This window comes from Theobroma cacao, chromosome 6, assembly GCF_000208745.1.
Source record: "Theobroma cacao cultivar B97-61/B2 chromosome 6, Criollo_cocoa_genome_V2, whole genome shotgun sequence".
In the NCBI taxonomy this organism is placed as follows: domain Eukaryota; kingdom Viridiplantae; phylum Streptophyta; class Magnoliopsida; order Malvales; family Malvaceae; genus Theobroma; species Theobroma cacao.
In genome coordinates, this window is record NC_030855.1 from 17,011,445 (window position 1) to 17,031,115 (window position 19,671).

Sequence of the window (19,671 nt, forward strand, 5' to 3'; positions counted from 1 at the left end):
TCAAATACAGTTTTATGATTAATAGTTAATTAACTGTTATTAATAAAATCATTTTATGTTAATGGCATGATATAATAATATATTATAATGAATAATGACATAACATATATCAGTGTAGTATAATAACATAATCATATGACATTTTTTATGTTTCATATCAATGACACATTGTATAAAAAATAACAAGTGATGTTTGACTAATAACAGTTAGTCAATCATTAATTATAAATAACGGTATAAAAGTTTTACTAAACGTAATAAAAAAATTAAAATTTATTTAAATTTTATTAAATAGTTTAGATATTTTTTAAAATATTATGTCATTTTAATTCTAAAAAGATAATATATAAATATGTTTAAGTGATTATACTGAAATATTTGATTCATTAATCGGTATATGATTTTTTACTCAAAAGAGCAGAGTTCGAACCTCTTTCTTTCAATTAAAACAAATTATGTTCAAGTGAAAATACAATAAAAAAAATTTACGTTCAAGTGGAAATACAAAAAAAAAAGGTTTATATGACACATGTATTAAATTTACGTGGCGTAGTTATATCCATGGAATACCATAAAGTTGATGGTGTTATTGTCCATGAATTAACTTTTTATAATTCATAAATTAAAAGTATTTTAATTATAGTTTTCAGAAAAAAAAAAAAAGAAGAAGAAAAGGAGCTCAATTAGTTGAAACGTGTCGGGGGGTTAGAGGGATCCCTCCAAAGTGGGAGTTTTGAATGAGAAGACTCAAAAGCGCGCAACTGATTAATTCGTCGGGCCCACCATGTGGGACGGTTGTTGTTGATAGGCCCATTCCCAAAAAAAATCCAATTTAACCCCAAATTAATTACAACCCCGTCCGCTGGACCCACCCACCACGCCCTCGATCCGTCGTCGTTTGCCCCGCGCTCCGCAGCACGTGCCGCACGTGTCTCCAAACTGTCTTCAAAATTCAAAAATCAAAACCATTTCTCTCTCCTCCACTAATTGACAGGGTCCTCTTCTCTTTTACTCTTCCGCTGAGTCTTTGTCTTAAATCAAAGCTAGAGAAAGAGAGAAGCTTCTTTCTTTTTTTAAGCAGGAAAAACCCGATTAAGATCCGATTAACTGTAAATCGGGTGATCGGCTGCATTGATTTTGTCCATTTTCTTTTAAACAAGGGACAGAGAAAAGGGAAGCTTTGGATCGAAGCATCGAAGGTTTTTTCCTTTATTGTCAGTATAAATAATTGAGAAGAGGAGGGGAGAGAGTTGGGAGATGAACGGAATGGGGAGACAGGGGCAGAGATCTGGTTCGACAGGGGTTCAGGTGCACCATCAGAGACAATACTCAGATAACTTCTTGGAAACGACGTCGAATGGGAGATGGCTTCAGTCTGCTGGTCTTCAGCATCTTCACTCTTCTAACAACTCTATTCCTCCTCTTCAGGTTCTCACATTTTTATTAATTTTTTTAAAGTAAACTTTTTATTTTTTATGTTTGGTTCCGGATGATATGCATAAAAAAAATGAAAATATCAATCTATTTTTAAAAGTGATTGCTATTTTTAGTAATAATACAATGTGTGGATTCTTTTAGATCTAATTATGTAATTTTAATTCTCGACTGTTTATTTCGCAGCTTGGAAAACTGTTAAGAAAGCCGGCTACTCGAAGTCAAAGTTTTTTTTTTGGTATTTTTTGAAACAAAAATTAAAGTGAAGTTTTTTAGATGCCATTTTATTGGAGTACAAATGGGGTTTCGTCTTTATAGAGAAATTCTTAATTTTTTTGTAGATCTAAATTATAAGGTTTTTTTGCCAGAAAAAAAAACTACGAGAAAAAGAGAAATTTAATAATTAATCTGCTAAAGTTTAATGCTCTATTGATGTTCTATTACTAAAGAAGAAAAAAAATGCCAAAAAAAGAACTCAGGAAGAGAAGGTTTACATTGAAGGGTTAGTTTCTGGATCTTTATGGATCAAATGTAGTTATTATTTCAAATGCTTGATTGTGCTCCTTTGTGGCTTGAATTGAGAGCAGGATTATGCCTTTTATGGCGGTGGAGTTGGAGGAGGCGGAGGACAAGGGTCTAGAATGTATAGGAATGTGCAGAGGGGTTTTAATACGGGGAATGACTTTTTCACGGAGCCTACAACTCCTCCAGTTAGTTCACGGCCGTCAAGCCAGAGGAAGAATGGTGGAGACTCCCCCAGTGAGTTCAGTCCTGGTCTTCTAGATCTGCATTCTTTTGATACAGAGCTCCTGCCTGAGGTTGGTCACTCAACATTTCTTCTAAGAGTCATGGTCTTCTAGTGAGTGTAGATTTTATGTGTACTATGTATGCTTAACGGCTTATATATGTGTGTGTGATATGCACTCTGAGTTTATAGTTCAATTGGTGAAAGAGTAGCCGTTGTTGGCTTACATTTTATCTATGCAAGTTCTATTTCTGTCCATCAAGCATGAAGCATCAATAAACATAAATGATATTTGTACTTTTATTTCCCCAAGAGTATGCAGGTTAAAATTTTTGAGATTCAATTGTATGAGTATTTGGACCAGTGTATATGACACTAAATGACATAAAATGTGTTGCATCTGCTTTGGATAGACCTATTTTTGCTTTCACCAAGGCACGGGAAACTTAAACATTCATATCAGGAGTAGTGTAATTTTCCATGCTTAGTTATGGTGATGCTTTTTGTCTATCGGTGACAGATGCCGGTTCCCAACCTGTACGATGGTCCTTCTCTCTATAATCCTGTTCGAGGCAGAAGCTTTGATGACTCTGAACCCTATATTTCAGACAACAAACAAGCAAGCAGAGCTCGTGGTGTGCCAGAGAATAGCCTCCTCAAAAGCTTTGCTTCAGACAAAGAGAAGGCCAATTCAGTTGCAAAGATCAAAGTTGTGGTATATTCTCCTTCTGATGATCTGCCTTCAGTTGTCTCTTTTTAATTTGTTCTATTTTCACCCTAAAGGAATGCAACACCGGCAAGATCAGTGGATGCTGGTTAAAGCTTGTGAATTCATGCTGAACCACATTCATGCATGACATGCTTTGCGCAAGTAAAATAATGCTCAACATCATGTTATCTTACATGCACTACTACTACCACTGGGCCTAAGGTTTCTATGGGATTTTTTGACTGCAGGTGCGCAAGAGACCTCTCAATAAAAAGGAGTTAGCAAAGAATGAGGAAGATATTATAGAAACACTTTCCAATTCCCTAGTAGTCCATGAGACCAAATTAAAGGTAACAAAAGAAATTTTTTATCCTTTATAAGCTCCACATTATACCGTACTACAAGGGTGAAATGAGAACATAGGGATCCAAAATGACCCAAAGAATCTCCAATGGGTGTATCCCAATTTGATGCCCCAAATAAATGTGAATGGGGAATAATGACATGCAGTTTTCACATTTAATTATTTTAAGCAGTTACATACAGCAATCAGCAATCTCAAAGGAGGTTCAATTATATTTTCAGAGGTTCTGTGTCTAATGATTATTAGTCTTTCTTGCAAGAAACATTATGTGTTAGTCATGCAAAAAGTAGCAGCATTTATGTTGTTTTTATTTATCACTTGGCTTTTGACACACTTCAATTACTCATCTAGCATATAAAGATTTTTGAGTATCAATTTATCCTCATAATACATGTTTTGATGCATTTAATTCTTGACATTTTGTAGGTTGACCTAACAGAATACATGGAGAAGCATGAATTTGTTTTTGATGCAGTGCTGAATGAGGAGGTCTCAAATGATGAGGTGAGTAGATGATATAAATTTATTAGTGGATAAAGGAAGAATATATTACAAGACATGGATTCCTAGAATGATTTTTTCACAGCCTATATTGGTCTCATTTATATTCTGTAGGTCTATCGTGAGACTGTGGAGCCCATAGTTCCTATAATTTTTCAGCGCACGAAAGCAACTTGTTTTGCCTATGGTCAAACAGGTGAATAGCTGCCACCAAGATCTTGGATAGTTCTATGATGAAGTTGATTTTGCATGAGCCAAAATTTGAATTTATTCATTTTAGTGAAACTTTTGTATGATTTTAAATTGTTCTGAATATGTTTTCTCAGTATTTTTTCTGCACAATCATGTTAGTCATTTGCGAGACAAACGAGTCATCATTATGGTTGGTAATTGCCTTTTTTTTGCCCCCTTAATCTGCCTAAATTTGGCAAGGTTGAAGGATACCTTCGTTGTGTTTTGCTGCAAAATTTTCATGTTGGACACTAAAATTTATCCGCTTCATGAAGTCATTTCATATTTTTGAATTACAACTTCTAAGCCATCTGGCACTTATAGGTCTTTCTCTTGTTCAGGAAGTGGGAAAACCTATACTATGAAGCCACTCCCCCTTAAAGCTTCTCGTGATATCTTGAGGTTGATGCACCATACATACAGGAACCAAGGATTTCAGTTGTTTGTGAGCTTCTTTGAGATATATGGAGGAAAATTATTTGATCTCCTCAGTGATAGGAAGTAAGTTGTTATAAGCTTTCTCCTTACCAGTCAGTGCTGTTAGTTTCTAACTTCATTGAAAACTGCTCCTTCTCTGCGCAGAAAACTTTGCATGCGAGAGGATGGTAAGCAGCAAGTTTGCATTGTGGGTCTACAAGAGTACAGAGTATCAGATGTAGAAACTATTAAGGAGCTTATTGAGAAAGGAAATGCCACAAGAAGTACCGGTACCACAGGTGCAAATGAGGAATCCTCCCGTTCTCATGCCATACTTCAGCTTGCTATTAAGAGATCTGTTGATGGCAATGAATCAAAGCCTTCCCGTGTTGTTGGCAAGCTCTCCTTTATTGATCTTGCTGGAAGTGAACGAGGTGCAGATACCACGGATAATGATAAGCAGACAAGGTACAATGCATTCTTTCAATTGCAAAATGGTATGACCATGGATGTAGAGCAGATTAGTTGCAGAGCTTGATATTTTGATGCATTACTGGAGGCAAGAGTTGAGAATAAAGAAGAAATGTTTTTAGCATCTGATATTAAAGTTAGATTGCAATGCATTGTAACTGCATATATGCAGCTAAATTTGTCTAACCGACCAAAAATATCGGAGACAATAAGTTATGCCAAATGGTCCAGAATTTCTTGATCACTTCCAAGTCATGTAGGTGTCTTAGCCGCCTAGGCCTCTTAATTAGTTTTACGTAATTATTTATTATAAAGTCAAACATTTCACAGCACGAGGGTGTTTAAGAAGTCTAAACACACCCAGAATTGATATTTTTGCAGATGAAATTTGGTTCCAATTCATGATGTTCACTTCTAGCATTCCAAATATTGTTCTTCAAGTGGGACAAACTTTAGATGTGTACTTAATTAATTTTTGTAGATGTGCTTGTTTAATTTAGGCATTTCTATTTGTTATGCAGAATGGAAGGTGCTGAGATCAACAAGAGCTTGTTAGCTTTGAAGGAGTGCATAAGAGCCCTTGACAATGATCAGGGTCACATTCCTTTCAGAGGCAGTAAACTTACAGAGGTTCTAAGGGACTCATTTATGGGCAATTCACGTACTGTTATGATATCTTGCATTTCACCAAGCTCTGGGTCATGTGAACACACTTTGAACACCTTAAGATATGCTGATAGGTGAATAAGATATATTTGATTTAAAAAATTGCTTCAGCATCTGTTTTAAAGTTATTCTGCTGTTGCTTTTGGTTGCTTTTTCCTTTCATGCATTTGACTTCCATGCAATGTAAAACTACATCCAGGGTGAAGAGCCTTTCAAAAGGGGGAAATCCTAAGAAGGATGTATTATCTTCAACCTTAAACCTGAAAGAATCAACTGCTCTGCCCTTATCTTCGGTTTTACCAACTGCATCGACCTTTGAGGATGATATTAATGATACATGGCCTGACCAAAATGAAAGAGATGATTTTGATGCATCAGAAGATTCCTATGAGCCGGAGAAAGCGATGTGGAAGAAAAATGTGAAGCCAGATCAATACAGTTTCTCTACTTTGGAGGACAAGTTGTGGAAGCCTAACGGTCAGACCAAATGGAAGGAACCACTCAGAACTGATTTTAAGCATTCAAAATCAGATGATGATTTGAATGCCCTCCTGCAGGTAATTTTGCAAGATAATGATTATTGTTAGAGACATGAAAAGCAATTCATTTATATTTTAAAAGCTTTTGCATTGCTTTTACCCAGGAAGAGGAAGATCTTGTAAATGCTCATAGAAAACAAGTGGAGGAGACTATGAATATTGTCAAAGAGGTAAACAATTAGATCGGTTCATTTTTAAGTTGTTTTTCACCCTGCTGGAATCTGAGTTCTGAAGGCATTGTTTTCCTCATTGGTTTGCTATTACGTAATTCATAAAGCAGTACTTATCTTTCTTATTATGTTGTTTGAGCTGCTGCTTGCATGATTTGGAGGCCTATATGTTGATGGGGTTGTACATCTGTTGAAGTTTTATTAAATGTGCATTTAAAATTTGCAGGAGATGAACCTGCTGGTTGAAGCAGACAAACCTGGAAACCAGCTGGACGATTATATATCTAGATTGAATGCTATTCTTTCTCAGAAGGCTGCTGGCATTATGCAGTTACAAACTCGTTTGGCTCATTTTCAGAAGCGCTTAAAGGAGCATAATGTTTTAGTATCTTCTTCTGGCTATTAATCACTTATCGCGGTGCAGAAAGAAGTCAAAACTATTAATTTGGCTTCTCCCAGAAATACATTGCAAGATTGGCCTAAGCATGGGTTTGGTGAGGCCTTTCTTTTTGTGATTTTTAAGGAAGTATATTTGAAACTTGGTTTCGCAGCAGTTTGCCGGATGATCCACCGGTTATCCTGTAACCGCCATTGATGCAGGGTGATTAAAACCCTGCCCTCTTTCTTTTCCATAATGCTATTCTTTTTTTTTATTATTATTATTATTATTATTTTCTTGTTCTTCAACAAGAAATAGCCAATAGGCGAAAGGAAGTAATGGATTTACATGCTTTTTGGCATGCTATTGTAAAGTTCTGCAGTGATATTGTTATTTGATTCATTATTCAAATATGTGTCAGACAATTTAGTCCATGTTTTTGTTTCATTTATATTTCTTTGTCATACTGTTCCTCCTGAATGAATGATAACTATTATGAGATCAACGGCTATGATCGTAACACCAACAAAGTGACACGGAGCAATCTTAACGACCTTTCCGTTAAAAAGGGTATTTTCGTCATTTCAATCAGTTCCCTTTCCCGCCATTTGGATGATCTCCTCCGTTGCTACGATAACCCATTTAAGGAGGAAAGCCAGAAGAGAAACAGAGAAAGAAGAGCAGAGAAAACAAAAGAAAGAAAATCAAAGAAGATGCCAAGGTCATTCTCTGAGTCAGCTACAATGCGAACACTGAGCTTTTTCATAGTCCTTTTGTGCGTTTGGATATCTTTCAGGATGACCAATCGCTCCAAGTTTTCCTTCTCCTTTTCGTCTTCTTTTTCATTGAATTCCAAATCGAATTCCTTCTGGATTTTTCAAGATATACTGTTGGATAGCGAGGCTCTGGAAGACGGTCAGGCTCCTGCTCGGTCACTCGAGTATGATTTCTATCGGGAAACTTGCCCTGAGGCTGATAAGATCATTCGAGCCAAGGTTCATCAACTCTTCAAGATCAAGGCTTCTTTGGCTCCTGCTCTCCTTCGCCTTGCTTTCCATGATTGCTTCATTGAGGTTGCCATCTTTTTCTATTTTCTGTTGGCCCTTTTAAGATTTAGGTTTCTCATTTCTTAGTGATTTTCTTTTTCTGGCTGGCTTCTGTTGTTTCTTGATCTTTCCGCTGCTTATTTCGTTTGCATGTTTAAATGCTTCTTTGCATCTCAACTCTCCAGCTTCCGTTAGCCTTTCTAGAAATCTTTTGAATCCAAAATCATGTTTTTGAGGGTGCTTTTCGTTAGATATTTTGTAATTTCTGTGATTTTAATTGTTGATACTTTTTGGAATTCTTTCTTCCTTATTTTTTGCCTGCAATTCTCTGTTTCTTGTTTCTATCGAGAAACTTGAGCTCCTATTACGTATTTTCAGCACTTTTTCTTGGGATTTTGTTCTTCTTCCTGTCTAATTCGGTCTGGTTCAACTATGGAATCACAAAAAAAAAAAAAACCAAACCGGGCAGGGATGTGATGCTTCTATCTTGTTGGATGCTGTTGAAGGGATGGATTCGGAGAAAGATTCTCCTCCCAATGAAAGCTTGAAGGGTTTTGATGGAATCGACATAATCAAGTCAGATGTTGAACAAGTGTGCCCTGGTGTTGTTTCCTGTGCTGATATTCTTGTTTTGGCAGCTAGAGAGGCTGTTCTTCTGGTAAATTCCTATGAAGCTAGGATTTTTTATTTTCTCCTGTTTTGTATGTGCTTATTTTTAATCTTTGGATGTCAGTCTGGTGGCCCATTCTATCCACTCAATACTGGTAGGAGAGACAGCACTGCCTCTTTCTCTGATAGTGCCACAAACGAGCTTCCTTCACCGCATGCTGATCTGTCTGAAACCCTTGCATCCTTTTCGTCAAGGGGATTTGATGAAAGAGAGACTGTCACTCTCTTAGGTATGAATCTTTTTCCTCTGATTTTTTCTTCATTGGTTTCTTTGTGCTTGCTTTATCGTTGGATTGGATTCTACTATTTGTTAGGTGTCAAACAGTACATGAAAGTAAAAAGGAACTAAAATTTGATTATTCAGTTTCTAGATTTAGGGTCCTGAGAGAATACCATCTCTATTCAACTGCGAGCCTACTTCTATTTGGCATATTCTAGCCTGGTACTTCCCCGCTTTGTTTCGATCCAGAACAAGTCTGTCTGCACTTGTATCTACCTTTTCCTTGATTACATCACTTCCTGTAGATAACTTAATTTATCCATTATCTCTGCTTTGTTTCAAAAATCATACATGTTTGTGCTTCGTAGATTAATGCTAACAAAATCGCTGGTGAATGATTTATGTATCCATGGTAATATTTGTTGTGTTTTTTTCTGAGGTTTTTGCTAATGCGCTAGTTGTTGTGTGATGGAAACTGCTGTTATACTTCTTCTGCTGTGGCAGTTGTTTCTTCTTGCAGAAGAAATGTATTCTCTGACAAGTATACAAGAATTTGATTCTCTACTACTTCACTTGCAGGTGCTCATAGCATTGGAGTCATCCACTGCAAATTTTTTCAAAACCGTCTGTATAACTTTGGTGGGACTGATGAGCCTGATCCAACTCTTGATTCTGAAATTCTCGAGCAAATGAGATCAAAATGTCCCAAGAACCACTCATCATCATCACCAGCAGCACCACCTTTTTCGGATGGTTCACCAATGAAAGCACCTCGATCACCTTCACTTTACAACTCACTGTCATCAGCGGTACCACCATCAACTTCCTTTGACAAATTGTTATCTTCATCACCTAAGGATCAAGGAACGGTGATGACCTATGGGGGAACTGGAGCAGACTTTGGCACCGTGTACTATCGCAGTCTTCTACAGGGTAAAGGAATCCTCTATGCTGATCAGCAGCTAATGGCAGGGGAAGAAACTGGACTATGGGTTAGAGCATATGCTTCGGATGCCTCCTTGTACCAGCGAGACTTTGCCCTAGCAATGATGAAGCTCTCAAATCTCCACGTTTTGACAGCACCAAGAGGTCAGATCCGGCTCAATTGTTCAAGGGTGGCATGATGGAGAGAGAGAGTGAGGACCAGCATAGTTTGTTAGACAAATTTTCGAGTAGTTTGGCGCTTTTGTTCTTTTAACAACTTTATCTTAGCCCCTTCTAGTCACAATCAATGAACTAGTTTAAATGTTGCGTACTTTAGTGGGGTTTTTCTAGTTACATCGTCATTGTAACATCAGCTTACAGGAAATGACTGTTGATTGAGGTTCATAGAACATAAGTGGAATAGATTTTCTAAAGAAATTAGTCTAATTGACGACCTTAATTACAGGTTTTTGCATTCTGCCAAAACTAAAAAAGAACACTCTAACCATGCACTGTGTAATGCCGGAGTCTTAACCGATGGAAAAGGCCTCATTGAAAGTAGAAGCCATGCGTGTGTGAAAAGGGAACATCCACATTCTCATGACGCCAGAAGGCACAAATTATCACCAACGGTTAAAATAGTCAATCTCTGTGCTTCATCGAAGCACATTTATTCACAGAAGGATCTGATAATATATGAATAACATGCAATGCAAATTACAATACTGAAATCTCGGTATGAAACTTCCATGCTTTATTGTTAACAATGCACTCTCAAGCAAACTATAACAATCAAAGAGAAATAGAACCATAAGCTGAAGTAGCAGAAGAACGCAGGCAAACACACAAAACATAAGAATTTAGGATAAGAAAACAGATTCATATGCACAAGAAAGGGTGCGAGAGACATGAATCTACAACCTAATTGATCTGAATCTTCGCTTTGATCTGTTGATGCTGGCAGAGGCTTGTGGAACGGAAAAATCTGAGTACATATCCATGAAGAACTTGTCGACAATAGAAAGGTACACTGGACTTTTAAGTCGAGAATAATAATGGAGTGCCTCTTCCACATCCAATACATGTTCCATATCACCAACATCCATCATCTCTAATTCCTTCATCTTTTGTGCTAATGCATAACCTCCTCCATTTCTCTTGTAATAATACTGTTCCTCTCCCTTAATCAATTGTGAATTTCCCACTTTCTTTATCTCCTCTTTTCCTCCATTTTGTTTTTTGTTCTTTACAGGATTCTTATCTGCAAAGTCCATGGAGCTTCCACTATATGCATCTTCTTCCATCATTTGCCCTTTCAATGTCATGGCATCGTTCTGCTTTCTCATCTTTGCCTCCTCTAGACAGACTTCCCAATCGTCAGAAAAGTCAGTGTAGAATTGATCTTGTTGGTGCTTTTTTCTGCTGCCACCAGTGCAAGAGAAGGAGTCTAGGACTAGGAGGGGTGGTTTGGATAGCTTTTGGTATCCTACAAAGAAGAGAGATTTAAGGTTCTCAACTGTTTTGTGAAAGAAGTTCTTGGACTTTTGAATGGAGTCCATCAGCGGCATTTTTGCCAGGAGAATTGTATGGTAAGGCTTGTTAAATCTCTTGGGTGTCTCTATCTGCAACTACAGACACAGCTCTAATCTTCCGCTGCTTCTCCTACAGTTGCGTCCAATATACAGGTAAGAGAGATGGAGACAGGAGATGTTTCTTACGGTTACCTAGAGACAACGCTGATGGAGCCTAAAGTGCAATTTTCTTCCCTATTGCTTGCACTTTTCCATACTTTTTTGTCCTTATCCCACCTATATTTGCTTCTCTATCTGTCTCTTTTTCCTGATCACAACGCAGAAGGTCAGAAAATCATAAGGCATTGGGGTTAAAAGATTACTTGAATACAAATTAAAGATCTAAGAGAGTGAGGTCTTCGGAATCTAATGATCACAAATATTTTATGTTTGACTACTTTGTTGTCTAAAGTGCAGTGCTATTGATTAAAATGCAAAGCTAAAGGAAGTGGGTTGATGAAATTTAACTGATAAACTCCACATTTTCAACTGCTACATAATTTTTGTTAGCTATGATGACCAAACTAAAGGACCCACAAATGGAATAGTGCTGCTTCTTTTAACTTTTTTTTTTTTTTGTTGAATTTCCCAACAATCAATCTGATATCAACATGGTAATTGACACCACTTTTGTAGGGTTTGGTGTGATCATAATTGATCATTCATCCCTAGAAAAATCCCCGTGCATTTATAAGGGTGTGAATGGTCCCAATCTGTACGGGTGGATGGTATCTAAAGGACCCAAAACCCACTTAAATATTAATGTCAAGATAAGGTGCATTTCGATGCTTGCATAGCTAAGTCATTTTCTCACAGTTGCCCTGCTGAAATAAAATCCTTCCACCAACCTAAAACAGGTAGCTTCAACCCTTGTTTTGCCTATGGTTTGACAGAAGATAGCCTGAAGGAATCCAGAAAGAAAGTTGCAACCCCAGCAACAACAGCAGATGGGCTGTGAGGCAATGTTCTGCCTTAAGATGAGTCTTCAATCTTCCATGAAAAATTCAAATCCAGAATTATTCCGAATGGTACTAAGAATCTGAGGGAGAAACCAGAAAAAAAAAAAAGAAAAGAAGCAAAAGCAGTTAGATATGGTTAAAGGAACTTTTTGACCCCATATGTGTATGTTTGCTTTGGGCGATTTAACCGATGCTTAAAGCTGAAGCATTGGGTCATTGAACTGATATCTGACGCTAAAAGCAGCCCAACATGGCTTCTCTACTTCTTTTTCTTGTACTGATCCTTCCAATGTCCCCCTTCAACACATGAAAACTTATGTTCAGATTAAGATATACGCAGTAGCAGAGGTTTTAATATCCAAAACAAAACACATCTCAGTTGTACAGGAAAGTACAAAAATTATGTATGCCATAATATTAACTTATTTAAGTGCTTTTTTGACCTTCTACAAAAGAAAATAAAAAAGAATAAATGCTAACTATAATTGGGGAAGGGGGAAAAAGAATCAAGAGGGGGATACAGTTTTAGCGAAATTTGAGGCCTGATTATGTAAAGGAAGAAAGTCTACCAATCTATCCACAGTTACCTTTTCCACTTTAATGTTCTTCTCTGCCTAAGACTGCAACAGGCCAGGTGACTTAAAAACCATTGGCTTTATGTAAGGTCTCCTCACTTGTGTATAATATAAGGGCATTTGGTATCTCATTACAACCTAAAAGACTTTTACTTACAACCTCTATTCTTGTTCAATTTGAAGAAGTGATGCAGGAGCTTGTGCACTTCACCATAATTATTAGTTGCAGAAACAAGACGATCTTTTATCCACTGTGGTAGCTTGCTGCTTGGATGAGAAAAACTTCTTTTTGAAGAATCTGATGCATAACGGATGTCGACCAATAAAATTGCAGCATAGTCATTTATGTGCCGAATTGCTCTTCCTAAGACCGATCAATTAAATATCAGAGGCAGTCCAATGTCAAAAATCAAGATTGATATAAGAAAAGACACAACAGAACACATATAATCACATTAATTCATGTATGCATTGAGCACTTGGAGGCAACCAGTGAACTTAAATCAGCCAGAAATCAACTTTGTTGCAAGGTTTGAGATGTTAAATTATTTTCTGTATAAATACTACTCAAACAGAAATCCAGCATGTAGAAATCATGTTCAGTTTTAAAGATATTAGGCCAAAATTTTTCTGCCGATCTGAAAACTAAACAATGAGCCTAGGGGATTCAATTTTCACCTGCCTCCCTATAGTGACTATAATAAATAGCCTTGAAACAGTATCCTCACAATTGATTGCCCGATTTATCCAACTACTGATCTGTTATGCTTAGCACTTACCAATTGATTGATTTACAGCTTTCATGCAGAGATTTTCATAATATTCTTTCCCCCTGCGGGTGCAACTCCTTAGTATGTTGAAAGCAGCCTGAATGTCTCCTCCGTTATATTCTTCACAAGATAAAAGTTTTAGGCTTTTCATAGTACTTGAATCACCCAATCCTTCAATATGCTTCACCCTTTCCAACAATTCAATGTCAGATGGGCTGGGGTAGGGAAGTCCAACCATGACTATGCACCGACCCATCCCATCACTGAAGTTGATGCCTTCTGATATCTTGCCACCAACTACAGCTAGCAGTATCGCACCACTTCTAGGAGCAGGATTATCAATTGCTTCTTTGTATTCCTTGAGAATGACCTCCACCTTTGTGTTTTTTCTAGGTTCTCTGAAGACGTACTTTTTCTTCATAAGCCTTTCAAGGATTCCTGAGGTTTTCCATGCATCATAGACCTGTCCTTCGTATTCAAATGAAGAAAGGAACACAACAATTCCTTCGGGAACAACCGTTGCCAAATTGCAAAGTAAGAGCCCTAGTTCCTCTATCTGTATGTTCAAGACCAATGATGGGATTTAGTAATAGGCCATTATGCTTTCTGGGCATTAAACATTCAGAATAAAATACAATTGTCATGAAACAATTAGCAAAGAAGTCAGTTTAAAGGGGAGTTCAACTATAGTCCAATTAGAAAAAAAATTCAACAACACTTAGTACAAACTCCATTACGGTGACAGATACAGAGTGCAATACACTCACCATAGTTGATGAACTTCTCAAATTATAGCTAAAGTCAAAAGATCTGCCAGATGGTCCACAAGATACTGCAAGTGGCAATATACTCTCTGGAGGGACAATATGGCTACATGAAAAGAAATGGAGCTGATTTGATGGTAACCATGGAAAAAGTCGCTCTCTTGTTTCTTCTATCGGTTGCAGAGTTCCCCCAGCCAGTACAACAGCATGTGCTTCATGCACAATCTGCAAATAGTTTTGAGATAGGATTTCCTTAATAGAGCAAGAAGACTTCGAGTATTTAAAAATACAGACTTTAAAACCAAGTTTTGATCTTAAACAAGGGGAAAAAAAAATAATTGCCAGCAAGTAAGAAGCTAACTGCTATTTTCTTTGCAGCGTAAATTATGAAAATGTTAGAATAACCTCAGAAAAAATCTTTTCCCCAGTAAGCATAACATATTTCAAGTAAGCTCCTTGTCTTGAACATGTTGGTCTCTTCCTTGAGATTATTATCCGTCCATCACCATCATTATTTGTCAGCGACAATAACATATCTGCTAATGCCCGAAAGCCAGACAGTGTGCTACCATCATCACAACTTTCCCCATTTTCCTTGACTGCTGAACCTTTCTGCAAGGTAGTCATTTTGTCTCCATACCCACTAACCTGGAACCATTTATATCGTGACCATTAAATTGGGAAACATTCAAGAAAGAAAGAACTCAAATCATGATTTCACAAAATAGAAACAAATAGTATGGCCATAAATCTACCTTATGCATGATATTGCTTTCCTTGATATACTGGAGCACTTTCATCAAATTAATGTTGTCAATATTGAGGGAGAATAAAAAATCATTTATGGCCATGGAAGAGTCAAAGCGATGCTTTTCTCCAACACCTGTTTGAGCATCTGGGCAAGTGTTTAAACAATTCACATCCTTGTCATCAACTAGAACTCGGAGGAAAGCCCGAGTAAGGACCAAAAGAGTTTGAATGTATCTTCGATTTCCAGATCCCAAGAGACTGTGGAATCTTCCAAAGTACTTCTCTATGTGGCTATGCACCTTCTCCAACTGATAAGGAATCATGCAACAACTTAATGATTCTTATTTTAGATGAATTTAAAATACACAATATCAATATCAAAAGCTTGCAAATGAAAGTAAAACAATATATAGGAGATTCAAATTCCTTCTGAAACAAAGAGGTTTTTAAATTAATTTGTGACTGGATTATCCAATTTTCATGACACAGGTTTTGAACGGTATTTGAAATATTCGAGAAATACAGGAATCTAAGTACCAAGCTTGTGCACTAGTTTTCAAGTACCAATGATAATACTGGAGAAAACAGCAATAACTATTTATTTACCTGTGGCAGAGTAATTTTCGCATCATACATGCTAATGAGGGAGTCAGCCAGATTGTGAGCCTCATCAATTATAACAACATTATTCTTCAGATTCAGTCCCAGAGCTTCACGTGATGATTTTGAAAGGAGTGATTGATACGGAAGAACCACAAGATCAGCTGGGGTGATCATACTTCGGGAGCCATAATATGGACATGTTCCTATATTTCTTCCAAGTTGAACAAGATCTTCAATGTCCAATGCCCCTTGTTGAGAAATTTCACTCCTAAACTGTCTTTGTAGCTTATGTTTTCTGAGCATTGGGCATCCAGAAGAAGCCTTGGTTTGCCGTATTCTTCCCTCTGCACCTAAATTCTGCAAATCAACGCCATCACTAGTCAAGAAAACCCTCCTTAAATATACTTTTGTTGTTAGTCTGTCTTGGATTAGGGGTATAAACTGAACTTGAAAGCAAGTTGATAGGACTTCAACTAAGATGGACCTAGGTATATGATGTCTTAGCTTCGGTAATGAGGTAATGAAACATGCAAAAGGCACTAGTTCTGAGGCTGCAGGCTTGCAATAAATGATCTGGTGGGCTTCTAGCTCTAAGTTCTACAATTATTGAAACCACTGAAAAGTTTAGGAAACCAAGCCTGATAAAATGCATTACAGCTGAATTATGGAATTAGAACTAGGATATTTAGTACCTTGATTTTAGAAATTTCCTTTTTCTTGCTCTTCTGAAGCTCCAAGCAACGTTCATTAATCCGAGTAGAGTTGCCTAGTCTCAAAACCTCTGAAATACAAAAGCTTCAAAAGGTCAGGCAAAAATCAAATTACAAATGAATAATACTAATATACAAAGTTTTATATACCTTCATTGATGCAGAAGTTCTTCCTCGATCCCAAAGAGACAATATTCATTTCATTGGCAAAGACTGTTTTTCTTAGCTCCTTTATGAACTGTGAAAGCTGTGAATGTGTCCGGCTACAAAAAAACACCTTCAATTTCACTTCCTCCTCCTCCTCCTCAGACTCACCTTCCTCATCACTGGATGAACTAACAGAAAACGTACTGGCTTTCCTCTTTGAATTTGAACTTCCAACTTCTCCTTCCTCTTCACTTTCATATTCTTCAAGCAGAAACTCTTCATCACCCAACTCGTCAGCATCATTTTTCTTTACTGTTTTTTTGCACTCTTTCTTTTTATTGAAACATGCCTCTCCTGGATCACATGAGAATAAATCCTTGCTACTATCTTTATTGTTTCTTTTTGCGGGTTTTGCTGATGCAAAACCGTATTTCTTTTTCTTGCTCTTCTTGTCATCCATTTGGTTGTCTTTGTTTACAACAAAGTTTTTGATCCAATCAGGTTCATCATCTGAACCAATTTGACCAATATTTTCCTGCTTTTCATCAGATGCAACCCTTTCTTCAGACTTCTGTTTTTGTCTCTGATCAAGCACCCATTGCAACGCACTGCAGATAATGCTCAGGGTTTTGCCCGTACCTAACTTGACAAGAAAAATTCAAATTAACCCTTTTTTTTTTAACAACAATCTTCAATCTCTCAGACTTTTTGAGTGACGAATTAAAAAAATTATTTTAGGAAAATTCAAAAGAAAAAAAAAGGCAAAAGGAATAATTTCCTCTATATAACCAAGCTCATGCTTTACCAGTAATGTGGAAACCAAGGCATGTGGCAAACCAATTCAATAATATAAAATATACCTAATAACGAGAGAGAAAAAAAGGATAAAGACCCAGTTTAAGTTGGATACGCAAATTTTAGATTTTTTTCCCCATTTAATATTCAAATTTTCTTCTCTACATTTTCTCAACAACTAAACTTACAAAAAAGAAAGAAAAAGAAAGAAAGAAAGCGGAAGTACCGGTGGGACTTTCGAGCATGGAGACGCCGCCTGTATCTAAAGAGTGATAAAGTGCATTCATGAAATCGATCTGGATTGAATATGGCTTATAAGGAAATGCTGGAAATTTGGGCTCACCTCCATTCTCCATTTCTCTCTTTCTCGATTGCTTCTCTCTCTCTCTCTCTTTCAAGTTATTACTGTCTTGCTCTGCAGATGATTTTCCCGCGAAATCCCGAAAATAAGGAGGGAATTATTTATCCATTTTTTTGCCAACCCAGCCCAAGCGAATTTGGACCAACTCAAGCTTAAGTTGGCCCAAAGCTATCCACAAGAAACCAGAATAGGCCCATCCAAGTAATCAAACCCTAAAAAAACCCTGCATAGTATGTTTCTTCCAAACTGTCTCCTACTATAAACCATCTCCTCCGCGCCGCTCTCTTTCTTCTTCAGAGCCAAAAGCACTATATCTTAGGGTTTCTCCTGCGACAGCTCCGATGGTACAATGGAAAAAACATTCGCTTCTTTTCTTTTTCTTTTTCCTTCCCTTGATCTGGTTGGATTTTTGCAACTGAAATGATTATGGTAATGTGCAGGGAAAGGGTACAGGGAGTTTTGGTAAGAGAAGGAACAAGACCCACACTCTCTGCGTGAGATGTGGCCGCCGTAGCTTCCATCTCCAGAAGAGCCGTTGCGCTGCCTGTGGTTTCCCTGCTGCCCGTAAGAGGAAATGTAAGTGCCCCATTTTCTTTTATGTCTGAACATTAATTTTTGTTTTTGTTTTGTTGTTTACTGTGTTGTGAGTCTCCTGCCGCATCTGGGTTGGTTTCTGTTTGGCTAATTGTCTGGCTTTGTTTTTTTATGTACTCGGTTTGTTCTAATTGACTCCTACCAGAGTATGTATCTGGGTTTGTAGTTTTTTAGCTCTTATTTTCGTTGAATGTGGTGGTTATTTTAATGAAAAGTTCATTATCCTGAAAGCAATGAAAAAAGGGATGATGTGGACTTGTTTCTTTGCCAAAGTATAAACTTGTATACTTGCTGGAGCTGGTGTGAATGTGTTTCTTTGTAAAAGCATAAACTTTCATACTAATGCTCGTAGTTATGTGTTATGGTTTGAGTACATTAAATGTGAATGACCATGGCGTGTAATGTGCACCTACAAATTTGTTTGAAGAGACTGTGATTAGATGTGAAATGTGTGTGAATGGTTCATAATTAGGCCTTAAATCTGAAAGGTAACTCTTGATTGTGCGATTCAGATAACTGGAGTGTGAAGGCAATCAGAAGAAAGACCACTGGAACTGGTAGGATGAGGTATCTCCGCCATGTCCCTCGCAGGTTCAAGAGTGGTTTCAGAGAAGGTAACAACAAAATGCAGTAATTTCTTTTATGCTCGTTCTTGTAGTACTGGTAGTTTCTTAGCAGATGATGTTTTTTAACATTATGTTTATTTGGTTTTTCTCATAATTTGTTTGTTGGATTGAGATTAGGTACTCAAGCAGCCCCAAGGAAGAAGGTTGCAGCAGCTTCAGCTTAAGGTCTTGTGAGATTGTTTTGAATGAGCCGTTTTATGGGAACATTACTTGAGGAGTTGTCATTACATTGGATGCTTTAGTTGGTTTTAGTTTCTACTTTTATGTAGTTGCTTTAAATTTTGAACAAAAGTGGTTGAGGCTATTATTGTTAGACCCTTAATTACTTGATGAAGTTAATGATGTTCTTGTTTTGGTTACATTGCCCTGAATCTAATCTAAGGATGGCAAGCCCCTAATTATTGCCTGGGAGTAGTCATTAATTGTACTAGTGTGGAATTATCGCTTGAATAGAAATTCACGAGGTCATCCTAACCTTGGATGAAAGGGGGAAAACTGGATTTGAATGTGGTGAGATGCTTGAAGAGTTTGCTTGAATGTCTTTGGAGTGTAGTTATTCCATAGCTCTGCCCTTCAATTCATTGCAGAGCCTCGGGGAAGGTCTTATCAGTATACTATCAATGGCTCTAAAAATAAATTTCTAGAAGTTAGAAGTAACTGCTATGGTTTCAGGCCCCTTCATACTTCACATTCTCCCACTTGTTGCTTATACATTTTCACCTTGGGGGGTCTACCAGTTAAAAGTATTTTCAGTATTTACAACTAGAAGGAATGTAGTTGTGGACGACATCTTTAAGAAAACCGTCGCCCCCTCCCTCTGTATGTGGTTCTATGGTCCTTTTGTACATCAAGTCTGATCCGTCTTTGGTCTATTTCTCAAACATGTACCGGGGTTGCTGTATAAGATAATATTTTTTTTAACTGCTACAAAACATTCATGAGGGCATGTTGGGTTGAAGAA

The 19,671-nt window shown here is 37.3% G+C and overlaps 5 protein-coding genes across 7 annotated transcripts; 3 read left to right on the forward strand and 2 right to left on the reverse strand.

Moving 5' to 3' along the window:
• On the forward strand, positions 992-7,060 carry LOC18595927 (kinesin-13A). Of its 2 annotated transcripts, XM_018123667.1 has the most exons (13): positions 992-1,428; positions 1,621-1,936; positions 2,022-2,252; positions 2,700-2,894; positions 3,137-3,238; positions 3,679-3,756; positions 3,868-3,949; positions 4,326-4,485; positions 4,567-4,869; positions 5,394-5,612; positions 5,738-6,095; positions 6,182-6,247; positions 6,474-7,060. In XM_018123667.1, the coding sequence occupies exons 3-13, from the start codon at positions 2,076-2,078 to the stop codon at positions 6,651-6,653; spliced, it is 1,920 nt and encodes a 639-aa protein (XP_017979156.1). In that variant the 5' UTR covers positions 992-1,428; positions 1,621-1,936; positions 2,022-2,075; the 3' UTR covers positions 6,654-7,060. The 2 variants fall into 2 exon arrangements, with proteins under 2 accessions (XP_017979156.1, XP_007024159.2); XM_007024097.2 differs by lacking the exon at positions 1,621-1,936.
• LOC18595928 (putative Peroxidase 48) lies at positions 7,096-9,932 on the forward strand. Its single transcript, XM_007024099.2, has 4 exons — positions 7,096-7,699; positions 8,142-8,330; positions 8,406-8,571; positions 9,141-9,932. The coding sequence occupies exons 1-4, from the start codon at positions 7,106-7,108 to the stop codon at positions 9,683-9,685; spliced, it is 1,494 nt and encodes a 497-aa protein (XP_007024161.2). The 5' UTR covers positions 7,096-7,105; the 3' UTR covers positions 9,686-9,932.
• On the reverse strand, positions 10,122-12,374 carry LOC18595929. The gene is made up of 2 exons (XM_007024100.2): positions 11,905-12,374; positions 10,122-11,324 (listed from the first exon to the last, which is right to left on the reverse strand). Exon 2 carries the CDS (start codon positions 11,051-11,053, stop codon positions 10,400-10,402), a length of 654 nt encoding a protein of 217 aa, XP_007024162.2. The 5' UTR covers positions 11,054-11,324; positions 11,905-12,374; the 3' UTR covers positions 10,122-10,399.
• LOC18595930 (probable ATP-dependent DNA helicase DDX11) lies at positions 11,904-17,654 on the reverse strand. Of its 2 annotated transcripts, XR_001928539.1 has the most exons (10): positions 17,356-17,654; positions 16,338-16,973; positions 16,170-16,258; positions 15,481-15,834; positions 14,880-15,182; positions 14,530-14,772; positions 14,128-14,349; positions 13,370-13,916; positions 12,603-12,954; positions 11,904-12,312 (listed from the first exon to the last, which is right to left on the reverse strand). XR_001928539.1 is itself a non-coding variant. In XM_007024101.2 (9 exons), exons 1-9 carry the CDS (start codon positions 17,483-17,485, stop codon positions 12,740-12,742), a joined length of 2,739 nt encoding a protein of 912 aa, XP_007024163.2. In that variant the 5' UTR covers positions 17,486-17,654; the 3' UTR covers positions 11,904-12,739. The 2 variants fall into 2 exon arrangements, 1 of the variants encoding a protein (XP_007024163.2); XM_007024101.2 differs by having other exon boundaries at positions 11,904-12,954.
• Positions 17,721-19,124, forward strand: LOC18595931 (60S ribosomal protein L37-3). The gene is made up of 4 exons (XM_018123646.1): positions 17,721-17,834; positions 17,931-18,066; positions 18,597-18,698; positions 18,828-19,124. Exons 1-4 carry the CDS (start codon positions 17,832-17,834, stop codon positions 18,872-18,874), a joined length of 288 nt encoding a protein of 95 aa, XP_017979135.1. The 5' UTR covers positions 17,721-17,831; the 3' UTR covers positions 18,875-19,124.